Genomic DNA, 23415 nt, shown 5'->3' with positions numbered 1-23415 from the left:
CCCCCGAGAAGGCAGAACAGAGGGGCTGGGCTCCACCCGGCTCAGCTGGCGCGGCTCAGTGACACCGCCCACGGCGGCCGCCCAAGCAACCTTCCCGCTGAGTGGCGCCTCAGCGGAGAGGCTCATTGGACAATTTTCCCGCCCCCTCGGCCCGCGAGGCGCCCATTGGAGAGCTCCTTTGTCCTCTCCCTCACAACCCGGAAGTTCTCCTTGGGGGCAGCAAACTGCAATTGACGCAAGAGAGCACCGCAATGCTCTCTGGGAATTGTAGTCTTAGGTGCTTTGAGAGGCCACCAGGGAGTCGCGAGATGTTATAACTGAAATTAACGCAGGGCGGCAGAGCTGGTTGGAACCTCAGCGTTGGGGAGAAGGGCGGAGAATCCAGCCAGAAAAACAGGTGTCAGAGTCACAGTAAGTTGGGGCTCAGTCCCATACAGCAATTCAACAACTATTTATTGAGCGCTGACTCTGCGCCAGGAACTGAGTGAAGAGCTTTGCACACATAATCGCCTTTGAAATGTGAGGGAAGGAATGTGTGGGAAACGAATACAATGAAAAACTATGTAGCAGTGAAAATGAATGAACTAGAGCTACCAGTTACAAGCATCAGTGGCTGAATTTCAAAAACATAATATTCGGTGAAATAAGAAATAATATTTTTGTGAAGTTCAGTCTAAGCAAAACCAATATTATTTAGAAAAACACACATCTGTGGTAATCCTATCCAGAAAAGTAAAGGAATGAGGGGGAGAAACAAATTAGGGAGTGAGGAGGGTAGGACACTTCAGGGAAAGGGACTGGAGAAGAAGTACATAGACACTTCAGTAATTCCTGAAGCTGAGATAGGTTCACGTGTGTTTGTTTCTCTATGATAGATATTCAAGCTGTTCATATTTTTTTTTAATTAATTAATTTTTTTATTTTATTGGCTATGCTGGGTCTTTTTTGCTGTCCGCGGGGTTTCGTTTTAGTTGTGTTGAGTGGTGGCTACTCTTCATTGTGGTGCGCGGGCTCCTCATCGCGTGGCTTCTCATGTTGTGGAGCCCGGGCTCTAGGCGCTTGGGCTTCACAGTTGCAGCACATGGGCTCACTAGTTGTGGCTCACGGACTCTAAAGCGCAGGCTCAACAGTTGTGGCGCACGGGCTTAGTTGCTCCGCGGCATGTGGGATCTTCCTGGAGCAAGGATCGAACCCCTGTCCCCTGCATTCGCAGGTGGATTCTCAACCACTTCGCCACCTCAGAAGCCCCATTTATTTTATACTAGACTTACTTCAAAACATTTTAAAATAAAATTTTAAAGTGTGTTTGCATATTCCGTTTCGTTATCTTTTGCGAGCAGGGAATGAATATGCGCAAACTTGAAGAACCTTGGGTCTCTCTCTCTCTCTCTCTCTCACACACACACACACACATACATACACACACAAACACACAAGCAAAGTAAACAAATGACAACAAAAACCCAATACACCTATCTTGGGGCAAGATCGGGTATCAAATGCTTGCTTAGTATTCAATAGAGGAACAAGAGCCCATTGATATCCAAAGAAGAAACACGAGTGGGGAAGGCTGAGGTTAGGGAGTTTTGCCAGGGGGAGCAGTGATGAGATGAAATACACCAATTTCTTTGGGTGGTCCTCTGCCAAGAGGATAATACAAACCAGTGAACAAGCATAGTCTCCCAACTTGGCAGTGTACACATTCCATGGGTGTTAGTGGGCAAAACTAGTGGGTCAACAGCAAGTGATAGTATAAGGTGTCAGTTCCATAGGTCTGAACGGTGAGGCTGAGAGACTAGAAGGTGGAGGCCGATGTATTATACACCTCTGTTATTCAGTGAGCAAAGAACATCTCTGTTCTTTGCTGAGTGTTTGATTCAGAAAAACTAGGGATGCTGAGGACTTTGGTCAGTTTTTCACTGAGGGGCCACCCCAGAGGCTTCCTGCAGGCAGGGCTAGCTCCTTCTATTTAAGCTCCTGGTCCGGGGGCTGGAACTTTATGATACAGGAGTGGAATCTGGAAATGGCAAGCTTAGCCATCTTAAGCTGCATGACGCCTCCATGTATGAGACGACGCTGGGGTAGTCATGAACAATGTCCCTGCAAAAGGTCAATGACAACTCATCTGCATCCTCCAGTAAAGTCAAGAAGAGGAAAAAGTAGAGTTTGAAAGCCCTGTTGAGTATGAATATTGGGAGCAAATAGCTGGGCTTTAACCATGAATCTTCTCCCTGAGAGGCTAGAGTGGACACCTGCCGCTTTGGCTATTCAGTATTCTTCCTTCTATAACACCCAGCCAGAGTTTCTTAGGAAGAACTAAACTCTCCTTTTAGTCCACATGGATCAAGTGAGGCCCTACGCCTCACACTGGGGTAGAACCTTACCAAGGCCTGGCCCATCACACACAAAATCACCCTAGCTACACTTCAGAAGCGTGTGTGTCAGGTGGTGGTGGTGAGCAGGTCGGTCCAATCAGAATGAATCCCAGGAGTCAAATGGGAGTTGTTAAGTCTAGAAGCTCTCTTTTCCGGCAGACTCGAAACTGGGAGGCTGTCCCTTTGGAGCAGAGAGCCATCTTACTCCTTCATATAGCCTGAGAGCGATGCTTTTGGGAAGGCTAATGGAGTCTGGAGCACTGTATGCGCAGTTAGGGGTGACCTGACTCTGCAGTGTGGGAGCTGATGGGAAAATCACCAGAGCCTGTGATGCTGATCGGTCAGAAGCAGCTGAATTCAGAAGGATGAAATAAACACTTGCAGCTTTCATCCTGAGCTGAGTGCACATTATCCTTCCCTGCCCATCCCCACCTGGTAGTACATCAATCACATCAGTACTTTCCTTCTTTGCTGGTCTAGTTTTCCAAGTTTTCGGTCTGCGATTTCCTCACACGTTTCCACAGCTAAGGCCTGTTGAAAAGGCTATCTTTCCTCCTTTGAACTGCTTTGGACCTTTGTCAAACATAAGTTGAGCATATTTGTGTGGGACTATTTCTGGATTCCCTGTTCACTGATCTATGTGTATATCCCTCTGCAAATACTACACGGCCTTGGTTACTATAGCTATGTAGTAAGTCTGGAAACGGAGTGGACTGACTGCTCCCACTTTATTACTTTTTTCAAAATTGTTTTACCTATTCTAGTTCCCTTATCTTTCCATAAAATTTTAGAATAATCTTGTGTATATCTACAAAAAAAAAAAAGAACAAAACGCATCCTGGGTTCTGATAGGAACTGCATTAAATCTGTCAATTTGGGGAGAATTGACATGTTTACTATGCTTTGTCTTTCAACTCATGAACATGGTAGATCTCTGCATTTATTTAGATCTGGGATTTCTTTTATCATTCTTGCAGAGTTTTCAGTATACGAGTCCTGCACACATTTTGTTAGATTTACACTAAAGTATTTTATTTTTATTAGTGACTGTAAATGTATTTTCATTTTTGGTTGCCGCAGGTTCATTGCTAGTATCTAGAAATACAACTGATTGTTGTCTTTATTTTGTATCCTGTGACATTACTGAAGTCAATTATTAGTTCAAGGAAGAAATACTTCTTAATACCGTCGTGTGGCACAAGGCCTGAAATTAAAATTCAATACTGAGAGCTGTCTAGTAAAATTGGGAGGGCCTCGAATGGTCTAACCACAATTGCCCACTCCCTCTTCTCCCACAGGCAAGGTCCCCAGCCATATGATCCTTCTTCTCATAGGAACCAGACACAGTGCCCGCTTATTCCCGAGTAGCAGGCTGCAGTTCCCTATCAGCCCACTGAATTATTCAGACAAGCCCATCACACCCTCCTGCAGGAACCAGGGCACATCACCACCCTCTTGTTACTACAAAGTCTGCCTCCCAAGGCCCTGCTTGTTCACTCTGTTCCCAAGTGTAACCTCCCACGTGGTCCTGCATGGTGTGTGGTGTCCTGTCCTAGGCTGCGGGTGAAGGTGACTTGTAAACTGCTGTCCATCCCATCTTTCGGTGCAGATCGTCGTGTGTTCAGCCCCACCCCATTAGTCTAGGCTGGAAATCTCTCTCTCACTGATGGATTGAAGAAGAGGTAAATAAAACAAGTGGCATGACAAACAGGATGGTCTCACCTCAACTGAAGATACCTTGTCAGCTTTCCCTCCAGCCCCTTTGCTAGTCAGCTGGTTCGTAAGGCAGCAGTTACTGTCTGCGATGTGAGTACCAGTTGCTGGCCAACGTGGGCATTAGCTCATGTTCTGTTATCTCCAATGGATGCTGCCATCTCTTCCCACCCTAATGTCTCATGCTTGCCAAGTAGGCAGAAACGATTGTTCCTTGCCTATACCCCAGATGGCGGTGCCATCAAGTGCGGCTTGTATCTGGCAGGTGGTCTCTGAGGCTCCTACCTGAGACCACTGACAACATAATGTCCTAACGGGTGGGTGCCGGACTTCCACTTACTGGCCATGGGGCTAGCGCTTTGCTCACTGTGTCTAGCCTGATGACCATCACTGGCTGCTTGGGGCAGCCAGAGAGACTCTGGGAAAATAGCTACCCCTCCCAGTGCAGTCCTGGGGACGACCCCTTGTGCTGTTTGTAGAAAGGAAGGAGCCCACGACCCCAGGAAGATCTAAGAATGGCCCCACGGCTGCCTGCCGCAACATCGCTGTTCAGGCAAAAGTCATGACCTTGTCCATCTCCTGTGCTGCATTCTTCCCTTGGGGCAGTTGTGTGCTCTCCTGACCCCTAGTGGTTTTGAGGGGCACATCCATGGCAGCCCAGGGCCCAAGAAGAGCTGAAAAGAACAAGGCGGGGGGAAGGGGCAGGGACGGGCCCTCCGTGGTGTGCCGTGCCTCCTGCTGCTCAGGATCTACGGGCATAGAAGCGTCCTCCTTCAGGACAGTCACTTCTGTGTCTTTGCGTCTTACCATACCTGATGAAAACGAATCCTGGGTACCCTTAAAACACCTGGGATGCCGCTCAGTGCAAATATGGTAGCTAGTTGGCTCTTGCGGAGCCTTGGCTAGTAGGGTCCATTCAGTGCCTGTTTCAACATGCTCTCAGCTGGTTTGCCTTCATCTCCAAAGGGGCACAGTACACTCTGACCTTGTTACCCAAAGGGTACCTAAACAGCTCTGCTAGCACACACAGTCTTCGCAGACAGGATCTTAACCGCACCCACCTCTCTCCAGGAGTCCAGGTATGACATTACCTTTACAACACCCTCCCTTGCGGACATTTGGTTGACGCACTTGTTATGGATACATGAGTCCGCCATCTTTTAGTCCTTTGGGGGTTCTGGACGCAACATACTCCTTATTTACAAATTGTACTTAAGCCCATTTGTGCCGTTACTTTGAAAGGAGCCCACCTTGAGTGGAGGCTCCTCCAATGGCAGGTTCTAGAATCTGTCTAAGTTAAAAGCAACAGGCACTCCCCTTAGTGCCCTCCGAGACGCCTTCAGCGAAGAGGCTTTAGCAGCTTCTGCTCCTGCTTCCTGGAGTCTCTGGACTGCCCATGATGCCCATAAGTTGTCCTGGGGCTTCTGATGCAAGCACCTGCCCTCCTTGGCCCTGCATCACATCCATCCGAGCAGGAACTGCTGGCCACGCACTGGGCTCTTCTGGAAATAGAGTCTCTCCCAAACGGCAAGCTTCCATACCAAGCTGCCCATTATTCCTTGAGTCATGGAAGCAACACTCGCGCAAGCTCAGTATGGTTATCAAGGCCTCCTTGCTACAGGGTGGAGCCAAACCTGGGGCCTCTGGCACATCCTGCCTGTGGGTCAATGTGGCCTCCTGTCATCAGTCCCTTGCCAGATGCCATGGAGCTGGAAGGTGTCATCCCTCCCCCAGACCCTTTGGGATCAACTAAGTGACCATCAATGAGTTCATATACTTTATGTTGTTGAGGACCACCTCTCTCTGCTGCTCACGTGCCTACTTCACTGCCTAGGGAAGGACTTCACCTACTGCCTAAAAGTCTCCGTCATCACCAAGGTTGACACTGATGTCACGGGGACTCTTTAGAGTCAATTGTGGTATAAAAGCCGTGAAATCAAGGTTCACTATTAAGTGCTGCCGTGATATCTGGTAAATTTGGAGGGCTTCAAATAGCCCCACTTGAAACTCCCCTCTGCTTCAGCTCCCACAGGTGAGGTCCCCTAGCCAAACCACCCTCCTTATCACACGGACCAGGCAGAGTTTATCTCCAAGGAGCAGCCTCCACTTCCCTGCCAGCTTGTGAAGTTATGCAAACAGCCCTCCTGGGGGAACTAGAGAGCCCTCCACCCTCTCGTTGCTCCAGAGTCTTCCCCCTAGAGCCCGTTTGTTGACTCTGTTCCCAAGTGCAGCTTCCGTGTGGCCCTGCAAGGTGTCACCAGGTCCTCCTTCCCCGGGCTATGAGCACACGGGACGAAGAAACTGCTGTGGGGCCCACGTGCGCAGCGTTGGGCCCTCCCCATACCTTCCGGGTGGGAATGCCCTTCCCAACAATGGGGGAAGTGGAGGCAAATCAAACGCTTCTGATCTGCACATTTTGGAAGGCATTCTCCTGTTACCGTTAGGCTTACGGGCTTGAAATTATTCGGGTAAGAGTCTGCTCAGGTTTGCAAGAAGTCACATGTGGCAGGAGGGTGGCCTCTGTGTGGGTGACAAGCAGGAAGTATGGCTTCAAAGGGAAGGCCTTGGTTCCTCTGTTAAAGTTTGGCTCCAGGCAGCGGGGACCCCTCAAGTAATTTAAAGCGGGAAAGTAACATCAGATCTTCATCTTAGAAAGGCACCCTTCACAGCAATGGGCAAAATGGAGTCAAGGAAGCCCAAGAGTGGTACCAGCAAGACGAGTGTGGAGTCCACTGTAGTAGTCTGTGGAAGACTAGGAAGGGAAGGAATTAGGGTCTATTTGGTGGTTGATTGGATATGGAGAGGGGGAGATAGATCAGTCATGACTCTGAGGCCTTTCGCTTGGGTGGCAAGGTGGACAGAGGTTTTTAGGAGATGATAAAAGGAAAGAAGGAGAAGAAGGGTTCTGAGGGAAGATGCGGAGTTCCCTTTTGGACATGTGGATTTTGAGACGCCTATGGACATCCTGATAGAGATATCCGCAGACAATTCGATAAGTCAGTGGGGAGTCAGAAGGGGGAGGTCAGATATAGGTATTCAGAAGTCATCAGCATCCAGGGGAATGTCAAGTGGATGGGCTTTCCCTGAGACCACAGGGAGAGTGAGAAGATGCAGTCAGCTGACCATGGTACCTTAGAGAACATATCCATCCAGAAGTGGGCCAAAGAAGAAGTCACAGAGGATGCCGAGAAAGAAGAGTGTGATGTTAGGAAGGGAACCCAAGGAGAGTGGCATCCTCAAAAGAAAGAGGGTGGAGAGAATTTTAAAGAATGAAGATGGGGATAACATTGATCACTACAGAGAGTTTAAGCAGATGAAAAAGACTACTTTCTAAGGCATTCCAAACTGCCTGGGACATTAATGAGACAAGATTTTGTGCCGCTTTCAAAAAGAAGTCAGTGCGGACTTCCCAGGTGGAGCAGTGCTTAAGAATCTGCCTGCCAATGCAGGGGACATGGGTTCGATCCCTGGTCCGGGAAGATTCCACGTGCCACGGAGCAACTAAGCCTGTGCGCTACAACTACTGAAGCCCACGCGCGCACCTAGAGCCTGTGCTCCGCAACAAGAGAAGCCATGGCACTGAGAAGACCACACATGGCAAGGAAGAGTAGCCCCTGCTCGCCACAACTAGAGAAAGCCCTCGCGCAGCAACGAAGACCCACTGCAGCCAAAAATAAAAAATAAATTTATTTAAAAAAAAGAAGTCAGTGAGAAATGAGCTGGTGACAAGAAGTAAAGAAGTTTTTTTTTTCTCAGAAGTTTAGCTGTGAAAAGTAGAGAGAGAAGACGGTATCTGAAGGAGCAGAAAAGACAGGATTGTCAGAAAGGAGAGGATTGTTTGCTGGGAGAGACTTGGACAGGCTCTGAAGCTTAGGGCAAGAGACAGGCTGAAGATAAAGCGGGAAGGGAAAGTAATGCAAAGAAGTCTTGGAAAAAGTCTGAGTGAGCAGTTTCCGGGGTACCATGGAGCAATTAGCCTTAAGCTGCAAAGCTGGATCCCTTTTCCTATAAAACAAAAGGGAAAGGGAGAGAGTAGAGGTGGGTGGAGGGAAATGGGCGGACGGTTAAATCTAGCAAGGGGGTGTGGGAAATTGAGAGTTCTTGACTGCTGGCCTCAGATATCTTCAGGAGGGCACAGGCGTGATCATGCTTCAGGAAAGCGGGGAAGATTTGGAGCAGCTCTTAAGGAAATGGACAAGAGAGTTGGCCAAGGCCATTAGATCGTTCTGGGGCTCGAAACGGCTTGAAGCCTGATTAATTGACGCTAGTTAAAAGAATTAGGGTACATCCACACAGCAAACTAACGGCTGCTTTTAAAAAGAGGAAGATGGAACTCATTCCCATTTGGAAAGATCTCTAAGGTGCAGTGATTTTTTTCAGCAAGTCAGAGAATAATATATTCCGATATACACAAATATGCATATAGTTCTCAGGGGCCTCAAAGAATACAGATTACCAATAGCGTGGTTTCCCAGGCAATGAACAGAGGAGTGGGACTTAGCCAGGAACAGTGGACTTTCACGCTTAAAAATTCTATGCATCTTGTACTTTTGGACTGTTCACCTTTCTTCTGACACAAGGAGTGTGCACTTGTGTATTCTATCATTTTGAACATTAACGCAAGTTAATGTTTTAATTCTCCAAGATCTGCATAAGTACCTGCTCCTTGTAAAACATGAAAGCATCACAAACAGTATCTGAAGTGTGTGCCTTGACCACAGCCTCCAACCCCACCCATGCCCTTTCTCACAAGAAGCGCCACTGTTTGAAGTCGGGTGAATATCTCTGAAGCCCTTACAACACATTATTTGTAAAGAAAAATGTATTCATATTTTTAGTAAGCAACATCAAAATACATAGCTTTGTCAGTGACTTGGTTTCTTCAAAGAACATCTTGTCTCTGGCTGAAGAATCACCCATGGCTGTGACAGGCCTTTCAGCATGACTCCAGCCCCCTTGCCAGGGGAGAGCAGCAAGGGTGTGTGTGGGGGCAAAGCATCAGTAACGGCGTCTAAAAGAAGATGCCGAGATCCATCTGGTTCAGGTCCAGGTGGGTTAATCAGAGAGATACCTGTGGGACATCGGTTCACATGTTTTTTTGAGTGTGGATCCGAGGTCGTTTTAAGACGTGGCACAGTTTCATCTAGTGTTTTCTTTCCTGGTGAATTGAGAGGTTTTGGATCCCGAGCAGTGGGTTTTGGTGGTGGGAGAGTGAGACGAGATTCTGTTTCGAGGAATTTAACAAAGGATTCTGAAAAAGAATTCTTCGGCATTGACTGTTGATTTGGTCGCACAGGTGTGTTGGGGACACGTTTTGATCCAAGCCGGCCAGTCATCCACATGGCACCACCGCCTTGCTCTTGCTTAAAAACCAGATCCATCTCTTCCTCTCGGATTCCCAGAGTGTTGCCAATTGTGGAGAGCACTTCATGCCGAAGTTGTTTTGGTGTCTGAAAATACTCCACGAAGAGGTTCCTCATGAGGCTCTTGTCAATTTTTCCTTCTGCGTTACTCAGTACGTGCAGCAATTTCTTCTGTACATCATCCAGCATTTCCTGTTGGACCTCATTTTGTGTTTTCAAATCTTTCATTTTTTCTTCCTTCAGTTTCAAGGCAGCATTCGCTTCCTCCTGCTGTCCTTGTGCCGATATTAGTTTTCCCTCGAGATCATTTGCCTTTTCCATCCATTCTGCGACCACCGTCCTCAGGTTAACTAGTGCTTCTGCACACTGATTTTCTTTGTCTTGGGAAATAGAAAGCTGTCGCGAAATGTCCTCTCTCTGCTTCTCCACGACATTCAGTTGTTCCTTCAACGCCTCTATCTGCAAACGGGCTTGCTGATTTTTCATTGCATTGGAAGATAGTAGGAGCTTCTCCTCCAAGGTGGTGACTTTGGTTCTTAGTTTAGCCTCTCTGTCTTGTGCGGCCAAAGCTTCTTGGCTATGAAACTCAGATGATTCTATCCCCCGCTGATGTGATATCTCCAGCTCCTGCTTTAAGGGTAATTCTTTGTTGTGTAAATGTTGAACCTCACTCTGGAGGGCACGGTTTTCCATGTGTTTCCGTTTCAGTGCCAACATGGCTTCATTTCTCTCCTGTTGACACATAACCTTTGTTTCTTGTATGGATGTGACTGCATTTAAAAGCTGATTTAATTCCCCTGTCTTGCCTAGTTCTGTGTGTTCCAAAAGATACTCAAAAGTAAGTGCCTTCTCCTTCATTGCAACACATTCTAATTCTTTCTCGGTCTGCATCATAGAAATTCGTGTATTTGTCTCTTGCAGTGCTTGGTTTTCTCTTTCCTTTTCCCAATATGTTTCTACTATTTTTTCATTTTCCTCTTTTAGTGTACACATATCGAGTTCCAAGTTGACGACTCTCTCCTTCAGGTTTTTTACTGCCTGCCTCAAAAGTTCATTGTCACTCACTTCATTAGTCAAAGTTTCACTTAAAGAAAGTACTTCATCACTTTTTGCTTTGATTAAAAGCTCCTTTTCCTTAAGCAGGTTTTGCAAGTCATCTTGTTTCTCCCGTAGCTGCTTCATTTCCGGACCCATTTGCTCACATCGTTTTCTTTCTAGTTCTGAACTCTCTGCGATGGAATCAGATAATCTCTGATTATCTTCCTGGAGGGTTCTAATGGTTGCATCTTTTTCCTCCATGAGTTTTCTTAACTCTTCTATCTCTTCTTCGAGCAATGTAGACGATTCGCTCGGTACCTCAGGTTTCATTGCCTTCCGAGAGTCAGCTGACTCGGATGGAAGTGATTCATTGGAGGGGTGTGGTAAACTAAGGTCAGACATCCCCAACAGGATATCTTTGGTATTGCAAAGCTGCTCTAGGCTCAACTGAACTTCCTCTCTTTGTGCCTTCAAGTTTCTGCGTTTGATTTCATTCCCTTCATAAATTTTGATCAGGTCAGTACAGTTCATCTGTCGTTTAGAATGATCATCATCAACTACAACCTGTGCCTGAAGTTGTTGAAGCACCTTCTGAAGATGGGTTGACCCACGCTGCATATTTTGTACTGTGGTCATCACCTGCACTTTCCACTCTTCCAGTATCTTCACTTGCTGTTCTAATCGATCACGTTGCTGTAGAAGCTCCTCAAACTGATCCATACAAACACCTCTCACCTCATCATCATTGCTGGACATTTGCAGTATTGTCAGTAAAGTCTGACACTTCTGAGTTAAAGCATCCATTTCCATGTATTTTTCTCGAGTGATGTGGGAGAAATTCTGAATTGTTTCTTTAAACATATCCGCACTGCTTTCAAATCTGGTGGAGAGTTCTGTATTTGCATCTTTGAGTTTCACGATGTCTGCTTCTTTGGCAACGATGGTATCCATCATTCTCAAGTTTCCCCAAGCCTTCGCATCTAAAGCAGCTAATATTTGTTCTCTTTCCAAAGCATACGCTGGCAATTGTTGTTGGCCCTGTCCATTATCTTGGTCACTGGAGGAAGCTGAAGATACTTTTATGTGAACAGACTGTATCTCCAAATCTTTTTGCTGGACAAGCTGAGTTAGTTTACTAGTCTCACCCTTGGACAGCTGAGCAACCTGTTCAGTTAAACAGGTATTCTTCTCAGTTAGACGTTTAGTCTCCAATTTGTGTTCTTTTATTTCTTGTACGGATCTTTCAGTTTCGGCTTTAGATAAGTCATGCTTTTCACTTCCCTTGTCTGTATTAAGACTCTGAGTGTTTGTTACTTGGAATGTATCGGAATGCTCTGTTGGTGTGGGCTGGGATTTTCCGGGCAACTGGGTTTTGGTTTGCTCTATTGCATTTTGCAAAGTCTCGATTTCCTCCTCTTTGGCTGAATAGAGCGGATTGTGTTTAATAGCCATCTGCTCGTGTTGGTACTTGGGATTTTTCTGTGTCTGCTCTTGTAAAGATCGAAGTAGCTGCATTTCACTCTGGTTTTGATCGTCACGTATCTTTGGATGAGGTTTAATCTCCAGATTATCTTCAGTTGTGCTCTGTTGAGATCCCTCAGATTCTAGTTCTACAATACTGTCTAGAGTTTTAGGGTCCATCATAGGTGGGGTTTGACTGTGTTCTTCCCTCAGTCGTTCCAATTCTTCTTTCAGGTGACTATTTTCTTCTTTCATGGATGCAAGACTTGTGTCTTTGTCCTCTATGGTTTGCTGTAAAATTTCCATTTTTCTTAAGGCTTGAGTATACGGCTCTAACTCCTCCTGAAGCTGTGAACTTCCTTGAAGGTTTTCAATAAAAATTTCTTTCTCTCTTATGAGTTGTTTCAGTTGCTGCTGCTCTTCTAAAGTAGATGACAAAATTTCCTTAGTTTCTTTGTGCTCAGCAATCATCGGCTCAATATTGTTTTTGAGTTCTGATATTTCATAGTCTTTCTCTTGACTGAGTTTAATTAAACACTCGCGCTCCAGCTGTAAGGCACAGCTGTCTGGGTTATCTGTATCTGACAGTTCTTTGAAAGCTTGCTCCTGCTTCCTTTTTTCCTCCAACAGGCTCTGTTCAGCCCAACACAATTCTGCCTCTAACTGTCCCTTTTCCATTTCTAAAGGAATTAAATTTTCTTTTTGCCCATCCAACTCTTCAATAGTATTCATTGTATCATCTTCAAGTTGACGGACTCTCTTGTTTTCATATTCTAGATCTTGTTTTAGTTTCCTGATGATGCTGTCTCCTTCACTGGGTTGTTCTGATTGCTCATCTTTCACCAAAACCACAGGCATTGTAGTTTTTTGTTTCTGCCTGTCTGACTCTTCTAACTCAGGGATGAGTATTTTCTTTTCAGTAGGACTCTCATCGAGTTTTCCTTCTTTGAGTTCCACATCACACCTTAAATGATGTACTTCTGAATCCGAATTCATGTCTCCTGTAGCTGTTCTTTTAAGGAGTTCATAGTCATTGCTCAATTTGACAAGTGATCGTTGAAGTTCTTCCTTTTCCTTATTTAACAATGAATTTTCTTTTTCTAAAACTTGGACTCGTTTTTGAAGCTTCAGGTTCTCTTCCATCAGATTTTTGTCCCGCTTTAAGCTATCCAAGCTCATTTCATTTTCAGCATCAGACAGTGGCTGTTGCTGTCCAGGCACTTCTTCCAGGGATGGACTCTGTGGAAGAACTTCTCCCTTTTCTGCCCCAGCATCACTCTGCCTCCTAATAGAAGGCTGCAACTCATCTTTTTCAGTGCTTGCATTCCTTTCCTTTACCTGGTCTTGTTCCCCAATTAAAGCATCCCTCTCCTTTTCTACAGAAGATAGTTTTCTTTCAAGGTCTTTTACTCTAATCTCAAGTCCTTGGAGTTTTTGGATTTTCTTGGTGGACTCTAGTTTTTCAGCTTCTAGGACTTGCATAGCTTCCTGCATGTCATGAATCCTTTCCTCGTAGTCCTTTGATTGCTTTTGATGCCTGTGACTTATTTCTGCCAGTTTCTGTTGGTGAATGTCCTGCAGTACCGTCACTTCAAGTTGATGGTCATCAATGTCCTTATTTCGATTCTCTTCAAGTTGCTTGATGGTATTTCTCAGTTTGTAGATTTCCTTTAGATCAACGCTATCTGCTCCTTGTGGTGTAAAATTCTGAGCAAAATGTCTCCAATAGCTGACATCAGCCTCAAGTCTTACGACGTGTTTTGACAATCTATTGATTTCTTGTTGTGACCAAATTAGGTCCGCCAAGTCCATATCATCATCCTGCAAGGCTAAAGCATGCTGACTGATATCATAACCCAGGGAAGAGCGTACACTCTTTGAGGGCACAAGGCCATCCTCAAGATTTACTTCCTGGATGACCGACTGCAGCTTTAGCAACTGATCCTGTAGCTCTATCTGTCTTGCTGTAAGAAGTTTGATTTCTCCATCTTTCTGCTGTAATTGATGCCTGTAACTAGTAGTTTGCTGCCTTAGTTGAAGTTCTGAGGCTTCACACTTCCCTTTCAGATCACTATAAAGAAATCTAAGTCTCTCAACCTCTGAGGTGAAGACCAGCTGAGAGTTTTCAACCTCCTCTGTTGTAGAGTCAGGTACTTCTTCTACCGCTTCAGCTCCCTCCCTCGGCACATCTTCTGGGACACCAGAAATATGGTGTCTGAAAGATGCCACTGTACCACCCACATGCCCCAGGAAATGGCCTAAGCTGCCGTCCAGGCCACCCAACCAGGAGAACATTGTAGCGGGTCATAGAACTGACCTGGTCCGCTCACCGAAAAGCGCCCAGCCCAGTCGGACAATTCCGCCCACTGTCGCTGCGCTGCTGCCAGCGCGAGGTTAAGAATCAAAGCACAATAAGAGGTTTCTAGACAACACGGGATTCCAAGGCTCCTGATTGGCCACACTCGCCTGGCAAGGCCCAGGCCTGGCCTGGCCCCTAACAAAGCACCTGCCTCCCCTCGGGCCTCTGCTGCTCCTCACGCCTTCGCAGCGCCGGGGTGGGCCCGTCTCCTCTGCTTCCGTGATTCTCCCAGTGCCCCCACCACCCCGGCCCCCCGGACGCGGCCGCCATCGCAGCCGCTCTGAAGGGTCCATCTCCGAGCGCCTGTTCGCAGAAAACACACCTTGCTTCTGACTTGTTTTTTGATATGGAATGATATTCAAGGTAGATTTTCATTAATAAAAGCAAAGCGGTACTACAGTAATACTATTCAAATAGAAGTAAAATATATTTAATTGCCTTTGACTTTTTTGACTCAGCGGCATCACACAGCACACACTGTCCTGCAGCTTGTGAGTTTCCGGCAACCATCTTTTTTTTTCTTAAAAAAAATCGAGGCAAGGGCTTCCCTGGCGGCGCAGTGGTTAAGACTCCACCTGCCAAGGCAGGGGACACGGGTTCAAGCCCTGTGCCGGGAAGATGCCACTTGCGCAGGAACAATGAAGCCCGGTGCCACAATGACTGAGCCTGCGCTCTAGAGCCCCCCGAGCCACAACTACTGAGCTCACAGTGCCACAGCTACTGAAGCCTGCCCGCCTGGAGCCTGTGCTCAGCAAGAAGAGAAGCCACCGCAATGAAAAACCCTTGCCCTGCAACAAAGAGTAGCCCCGCTCACCGCAACTAGGGAAAGCCTGTGCACAGCAGTGAAGACCCAACATAACGAAGCCAAAATAAAGAAATAAATAAATACATAAATATCTTCAGAAGAAAATGGAGGCAAAATGTACACATGTTGACACGCATCCCTCTTGATCCGTGCATTTTGACAACTGTCTACAAATGAGGTGTCCTGCACTCAGACCTGCTGTCCACCAGGGGCTGGTTCGGAATGCCACCAGGCTCTTGCTTCCGGCCAAAGCCACACTTCCTTGATGCTGTGCAGCTTTCGCGTGACTATCACTGGAAAGTCAATTTCAAAATATTTACTTGGTGGAAGATCTTCATCCTGAGAAAAAACACACAGTAACCTTTATATAATTACTTATTACTCATACACTTACCCATCAGCTTCATGTACCAAGTCCTAGGGCCCAAAGAGCAATGGGGCACTTAAGGATTGAAAATGAGGGGAATGACAGTCAGAAACGTACTTTCCAAGGTGCTTGGCCTCAGCATAGAGAACGGATGGAAGGGAAAAGGAGATGACTGTAGTTGTCCGGGAGAGAAGTGATGGGGAGCCTGAATCGGGGGAATGGACATTGGGATGTCAAGGGGTGGGCTGGAAGCAGGACCAAGAGTATTTCTCAAAAAAGCAGCTTGAGACTTATTAGAGAGGGTCAAGCAACCAGTGTGGCGGGGTAGTGACCAGCAGTTTGGGGGTGAAATAGAGTAAAGTAGCAAATATCAGAAAAGCTTTGCATGGAATGAGGGTAAGCATTATTTTGTGATACACTTTTGTTTTCTGCGATAGTGGAGAACAGTGCACATTGGAGCCGGCGGGGGGACAGGGTTCAAATCCCAGCTCCACCACGTGTCGGCTGTGAGGCCTTGGGAGAGTCCCTAAACTCCCTGGGCCAACGTTTCCTCACTGGAAAAGCAGAGAAAGTGCTAACACCTCACAGCCTTGTGAGGACTGTAGAGGAAATACGTGTGACACTCAGAAGAGGGCCTGCCCTTAGTAGGCATCACGTGGGTGCCCTTATTACTTACAGACGCAGGTATATAGATGCGGGTCCTGGCTAGGGATGTACAGTTTTTTCCTGTCATGGCTGCAGTTTAAAAAAGTGTGAAAGACACACAGACACACAGAGCCCTGTTTCCCTCTTCCACTTTTCCTGGCTTAGGCTTTTCCTAGCTTAGGCGTTTCCTAACTTAGTCGGTGGCTACACCCTCACCCAGTCACCTAGTGGTCATGCTAGAATTCTCTCCAGCTCCTCCTCCCTGTCCAATCACTCAGCCCCAAAAGTATGCGAATGTCAGATCACTAGGTAATACATACTGTGAAACTAACATAATATTGTCAAATCATATGATGTCGCTTACATGTGGAATCTAAAAAAAAGGGTACCAATGACCTTATGTACAGAACAGAAACAGACCCACAGACACAGAAAACAAACTTACAGTCACCAAAGGGGGAAAGGGGTGGAGGGATAAATTAGGAATTTGAGATGAACAGATACACACTACTACATGTAAAATAGATAACACCCCTAAGACTTAGCAAGAAACAAGGCACTCCACAACCTGGCCAAGCTGCCCAACAATTATGAGCACCAACTATGCAGACAGTAGCAAGAGATGGAGGACAGGTCACGAGGGGCAGAAGACCCCCCCCCCACCGCCACTGAGGACAGAGTGATGGGGTCAGAGATCATCAGGAAGCATTTCCTGGTAGGAAGGTGACCCTTAAGAGCAAGTAACAGCACTGGGAGATCCCACCACATGGAAAACGGTCCTCAGTTAAAATTTCAGGGGTCTGGTCCGCGGAAGGAAGAAGAGAAAAAGAAAGAAACAAAGCAAGACAAAGGGACAAGACGGTTTCCTGACATCGCAGGAGATCTGGGATCACCCACCCTCAGCTCTTCACTCTTGGAACTGCAATACAATAACCTGCTACCTGACTGCCAAGCAGGGCTACAGAAAAGCTATCTGAAGGGAGGGAATATGGGGATATGTGTATAAAAACAGTTGATTGAACCTGGTGTACCCCCAAAAAAAAATAAATAAAAATTAAAAAAAAAAAAAAAAGCTATCTGAAGATTTTTGGAGGGTATGTCTGAAGATACACAGAAATAACCTGCGCTAAGAGATTCTACAATGCTTTTCAAGAACTTTTACTCACAAAGTATGGACTGTTAAGAAAGGCCTAAAATTCCGGAAGACCACGAGGACAATCAAAAGCAAATAAATGAAGGATAGCATAGCGTCCTACATCTCGTATAGGACTTCTTGCTTTTTAAAGAGCTTGCCCAGGCACTCACGCACTTGACCCTCATAAGAATTCTCAATAAGGGGTCACTGTGGAAGGAAAGCTTCCAAAAGGCACACCTGGAACTTTTAAGAAACAGACACCCTCTTTCTCAGCTTTCAGAAAGGGGCAGAATGGCTCTGGCAAGCGATGCTTCAACTTTTTATTCTGTGATTCTCTGTGGCCCTTCTAACTCTCCACTCCCCAGTAGCTTGCGTGGCACAGGAGGCAGGGAGAGCCAGCAAGGGGCCGTCAGGAGCAGCCACGAGGAAGGGTAGCCCTCGGACTACAAGATCCAATGTGGTCCACAGCTTCACAGGCAGCCAAAATTGAGACCACTTCCCCTCCACACCTGATCCTTTGGTTGTGCAGAAACAGAATTCAAGAGACACCAAGACCCAAGGCTCCTTCAAGGGTTGCACTCACCGTTTATTCTTTGCTTGGGGCAATACTTGGCCCTGTTCTTGCCTGCTGCCTGAAGATGGGAGTCTTCAACCATCCAAACAGTCTTGGGCCCCTGGGATTATACAGAATGAGCTCCCACGGCAGTGGCCCCAGAAAGCCTGTGACTTGCAGTTAAGCCTCTGCTAGTGCAGCCATCCCAAGCGGAAAGAACACAAGACAGTAAGATCGAAGACCTTTCCCTGCCTTTTATACAGGCACATAGAGCTCTAAAACAGGGATCAGCAAACTTTCCGGAAAGAGCCACAAAGCAGTGTAGCCTTTGCAGGCCATCCACTCTCTGTCCTAACTACTCAGCTCTGCGGTCAGAGTCATAGAGAAGATGTAAATAAATGGACGCAGCTGTGTTCCAATAGAACTTTATTTATAAAAATAAGCGGCAGGCCAGATTTGGCTTGTGCAACCTCTGCTCAAAAAGAGCAAACAAGCATAATATTTCTTTTTAAAGAAAAACATTAGATTTTTAAAAAACCCTTCAGATCAATAGAATCATCAAATAAAACAAAACATTTCCACAAACGACTCTGAGGCCCTGTGGTATTCCCCGTCCTCACCTCTGGCAGATAACCATTTTCTTGCAAGGTGCACATAAACCTCGAGGTATTTTGCTCAGAAATTAAAATCTCAGATTTATTAATTATTAATCCACCTTCAAGATGGGGAAAAAAAACAAACCACATGACCAAATCAAAAGGGTGTCAAGACAAAAGAGAGAATTCTCCAGCGGCCCCTGTTAATGCCAGCAGTCCACACACTCTTAAGTTGTATTCTCTTCCAGTTGCTTCCACCACGCCAGGGTCACAGCGTTACAGAGGCACAACCGACCCAGAGAACAACCACAGGGCTGTGTGCAGAGGAAAGAGGAAGGAATCGGGAGTTTGATGAGCTGGAAGCCAGTGTTGGTTCCACGTCCTAATGCCACTGGCTGTCCAATTTGGGGGAAGATGCAAACTTCTAAAGCCCTACTTCCCTCATGTGTGTAAGCTCCCCACCCAACAGAGCTCTCGTGTGAATTCATGAGGTCATACATGTAAAAGCAAAATGTTAGTTATCTTCATAAATGTTAGTTATCTCATCCAGAAGGAAGAATGCAGAGGCAAACGATTAAAATACTAGGGCCACGTTGATGCCACCGGTTCTCGAGTAAGAGAAAGGTTGGAAGCTCTGATGACCGAAGACCTTCTTATCAGGTGAGCTAATTAGGGACAAAACAGATAATGCAGGTCGAGTTATGCCCGCACACTCTAATTTACCTTGGTCTACATCTGCAAGAAATCTGGAGAAATGCATGTACCCATTACTGCCACGTGACCCACCTGATAGAAGAACCGAGAAAAATCTGTACAAAATGCAATCAATGAGATATTTGTAGGGAAAAGGTTTGACAAGAAAATTCCAGGCCAGGAATCAAAGACCAGAATTTTAGTCCTTCTTCTTTCACTAACTAGACCCAAGTTTTCTTTCCTGTGAGTGAGTATAATATACCTGCCCTTGAACCCGAACAGAATAGTTGAGGAATCAAATCAGATAATCACTACGAAGGGACTTTGGATCATATTATCATGACCCACCCTTGCAAATCTCCAAATGTTCCCTAAGACACTGTTAGGCCAACAATTAAATCCTAAGTTATTGACAAAATTACAAACGCACGTGGTTTTTTTTCTCGCAGCAGTTCCACTGGTAGAATTCCTTCTCCTGATATATTTCCACACGTGCAGAGGGAAATGTACCCTAGGATTTTTATGATAACCTTGTTTGCAGTAGCAAAAGGTGAGAAACAACCCGCACTGTCTTCACTGGGGCCCTGGTGCGGTCAAGGACGGGGCTGAGGGGCGCTGTGGGGGGTGGGGGGCTGCAAACCGGGGTGGGAGACAGGCTGCCACTGCGCCCCCCAGGTTAATTTTCTTTTTAAGCTTTTGAACCAGGTGAACATCTTCAACACATTAAATGTAAACAACTGGAGAGAGAAGACGGGACGTTTTAATTTACCTTTAACCTCCAGAAGGTGGTATCCATCCCAGCCCCAAGGTTCAGAATTTGACAATTACATTCTGTTTTCCGTAGAAATGCCTTTAGAAGCTGACTGGCGCCATGGACTCGAGCAAAATATCCTAAGAGCCAGACAGAAGCAAGCCATCACTCGGGGACGACAGAAATAATCCCTGCAAAGCCCACAGGGCTAGGCAGAGCCAGACAACACGCTGTCCTTCTTCAGGGTCAGCGTGTATCTTTAGACTTTATGGGAGAAATAATGACTTTCAAATTCTCTATTTGTTTATTTTTTTAAAGCTGGTTGAACCAAAATAAGTACAAGCTACTTAAAGGTGGAATTAGCGATCTTAAGAAAAATAAAATATCCTATACTCTTACTTAGCAAAGACAAGTGTTTCATACCAAAAACATCCGATCTAAATGTTCCTCTTGGAAATGTGCTTTTGTATGGCTCTAGGGAAAGCTCATTAGTACTCTGGTAAAAGTCAAAATTGCAAGAGCGTGTGGGAAATACTATTTTTTGGTCAGGAAACTGGGCAGATGAATGTCAAAGCAAAGAAAGCCATGCTGCTTCTCTCGCTCCTCTCACCCCCATCCTGCCTGGGTCAGAGCCTCGGTGTTGACAAAATGGCATCACAGATGGGGGTGGGGGGGACACCAGCAAGTGGTGGCCTAATGAATGGACTTGTCAAGCTCTGGCGTGGGGAGCTGGGACAAAGGGGATGGGAAGCCCAGAAGGGAGACAGGGAGACAGCGTCTGTCTGTTCCAAAGGCCCGAGACGCAAGGTGTGACTGTTTCAAGAACAAAATTTGAGAGCAGCATTTCGAAACTTTTATTGCCATTTGACAGAGACATTTTATGTCTGGTGACTGTGCTAATAAGTAATGTGGGGAAATTCCCTGGCGGTCCAGGGGTTAGGACTCCGCACTTCCACTGCAAGAGTGCATGGGTTCCACTGCTGGTTGGGGACCTGAGGTCCTGCATGCCGCCCAGTGCCGCCAAAAAAATGCATTGAATTCATTCATTCATTAATAAAATAAAATAGTCCATTTCATAATCCCTCCATGATTAATAAATACATAATTTGGGCTTGTGTCTGCTTTTCTTTTCCTAGTAAATCACCTTTATTGTATATTACAGAATATCACCCACAATGGCTTCACTTTGGGGAGAGAATATGTCCTCACTGTAGACGTGTGGGAAGCGGCTGTCCTACCGGGCTGCAGGCCCCCAATCTAGAAATGCAAACCCGAGACAGGAAGAGGAAGGGGGGCTGACCTGCCACCCGGGGCCCCGAGCCACTTGCCATGGTGGGTCCCTGCCTCGGGAACATTCGTTGGGAAATCTGTCTCAAGAGTGGGGGAGGGAGGCTTGAGGAAAGCCTCTCAGCCAGGCCTTGCCCAATCTAATCGATGCCTGGAGTCACCCTCCGCTCAAACTAACCACCATGTACTTCTTCTCAGGATCCACCATTTACAATTTTCTTTGCACTTCTTACAGAACCTGCCTAGAGGACCCATCTTTAGGGCCAAGATTCCCTGCACACACAAGAATTACGGTCACTGGTCAATTTCTCAATCTGGCTAAAACAAAGTCACACTCCTGTCTCAAATCCTTCAACTTCCTTGATGGAAATTACTTGCAGAACCTAACAGTGTTACTAAGACTTTAATAGGGCCACAGCAAGAACAAAAATAATCCCTTCTGTAAACAGGCAGCTCGCAGTAAAAGCTATATAAATGGCTTTTAAACATAGAAACATGATTTTCAACCTCACCTCAAAAGAAGGGGAATAAAGTACAATTACTGTAAAAACCATTTCTCATGTATCCGATGAACAAAGATGAAAAGTTTCACAATACACTGTGCTGCTGAGGAAGTGGGGAAACGAGCACTTTCACACACCGTTGGAGAGAGTACACCCTTTTAAATGCTCTTTGAAAGAATGAATGCCTAAAACCTCAGGCCTCTCAGCTGATGAGATGTGGGGAAGGGAGATGGTCACTTGCCTCTGTTAATTTCGGGGGCCTTCCTCTCTTTAGACAGTCTCACCAAATGCTGGATGTAAGGGTCCTGCCAGTAGCCAATGCTTACTGCAAACCTGAAAGAGATGAAAAAGGAAGCAGGTGAGTAGAGAGCAGGTTCAGGCCAGGGTCCATGGCCAAGTTCCCAGGAACCAGGTCGAGGATCCACAGGAAATTTATCCACCTCAAAAGGCCAAATCCAGCAACTAGAGATTACCATACTAAGTGAAGTCAGTGAGAAAGAGAAAGACAAATACCACGTGATGTCACTTATATATGGAATCTAAAATATGACACAAATGAACTAGATATGAAACAGAAACAGGCTCGTGGACATAGAGAACAGACTGGTGGTTGCCAAGGGGGGCGGGGGTTGAGAGAAGGATGGAGTGGGAGGTTGGGGTTAGCAGAGGTAAACTTTTACATATAGGATGGATAAACAACAAGGTCCTGCTGTACAGCACAGAGAACTATGTTCAATATCCTATGATAAGCCATAATGGAAAAGAATAGTTTTTGAAAAAAGTATATAGATAACAATCACTTTACTGTACAGCAGTAATTAACACATTATAAATCAAAAATATTTCAATTTAAAAAAAGGCTAAATCATACCTATTACTCCAGCACAAGTTTTTGTTTTGTTTTGTTTTGTTTGTTTTTCAGGGGGTGGTTTTTGATTTTTTTTGGCTACGTTGGGTCCTCACTGCTGAGTGCAGGCTTTCTCTAGTTGTGGCAGGCAGGGGCTCCTCATTGCGGTGGCTTCTCATGTTGCAGAGCACAGGCTTATGTGCACGGGCTTCACTAGTTGTGGCACATGGGTTCAGTAGCTGTGGCACACGGGCTTACCTGCTCCATGGCATGTGGGATCTTCCCAGGCCAGGGATTGAATCCATGTCCCCTGCACTGGCAGGCAGGTTCTTAACCACCGCATCACCAGGGAAGTCCCTCCAGCACAAGTTTAAACAGACTCATCCATCCACCTTTACATTCAAAGACACTGCCCATCATATTTCCCACCACAGTCATGTCCTACCTCTCTCTTCCCTCATATCACTAATTCCTTTCCCAGGACCCTAAAGAGCAAATAACCTCACCTCATACGTCATACAGAAGACCTGCAACCAATTAGTCCTTCAGCAAACTCACTGGCCAGAGCTAGTCACATAACTCTGCTCAACCAAAAGTGCTGTGTCCAGGGGAAGACAGACCCAGAAATATTTGGCAAACATCACTAACAACTAGTAAAGTATTTCTCCTGACTCTGTATTAAATACCAGCGCTTTCATGTCCCTTAAGGAGGTCACAGCTACGACCTGGAAGATGCTAGAGTAGCCCAAACTCTCTCTACCCCAGTCTACACTACAAGCAGTTAAAGTTGTAGTGTTCCAACCTGGGAGCTGAAGCCCTGATTACCACTGGAAGCCCCCTGGCAACCAGGAGTGCAACCAGCCTTAGGACAAATGAGAAGTCAGGGAAGGAACCCGATCCCTAAGGCCACGCCACAGCCCCGTG

General features: G+C 46.2%; 1 protein-coding gene across 1 annotated transcript; it reads right to left on the bottom strand.

Annotated features, from left to right (window-relative positions):
- Positions 1–8945: 8945 nt before the first annotated feature.
- Positions 8946–19959, bottom strand: LOC130829138 (thyroid receptor-interacting protein 11-like). Its single transcript, XM_057695361.1, has 2 exons — positions 19873–19959; positions 8946–15453 (listed from the first exon to the last, which is right to left on the bottom strand). Exon 2 carries the CDS (start codon positions 14243–14245, stop codon positions 8954–8956), a length of 5292 nt encoding a protein of 1763 aa, XP_057551344.1. The 5' UTR covers positions 14246–15453; positions 19873–19959; the 3' UTR covers positions 8946–8953.
- Between the last annotated feature and the right edge of the window lie 3456 nt (positions 19960–23415).

Source organism: Hippopotamus amphibius, chromosome 9 (genome assembly GCF_030028045.1).
Source record: "Hippopotamus amphibius kiboko isolate mHipAmp2 chromosome 9, mHipAmp2.hap2, whole genome shotgun sequence".
Classification (NCBI taxonomy): domain Eukaryota; kingdom Metazoa; phylum Chordata; class Mammalia; order Artiodactyla; family Hippopotamidae; genus Hippopotamus; species Hippopotamus amphibius.
Note: the sequence above shows the minus strand (reverse complement) of the source record. Positions and strands in the feature narration are given on the sequence as shown.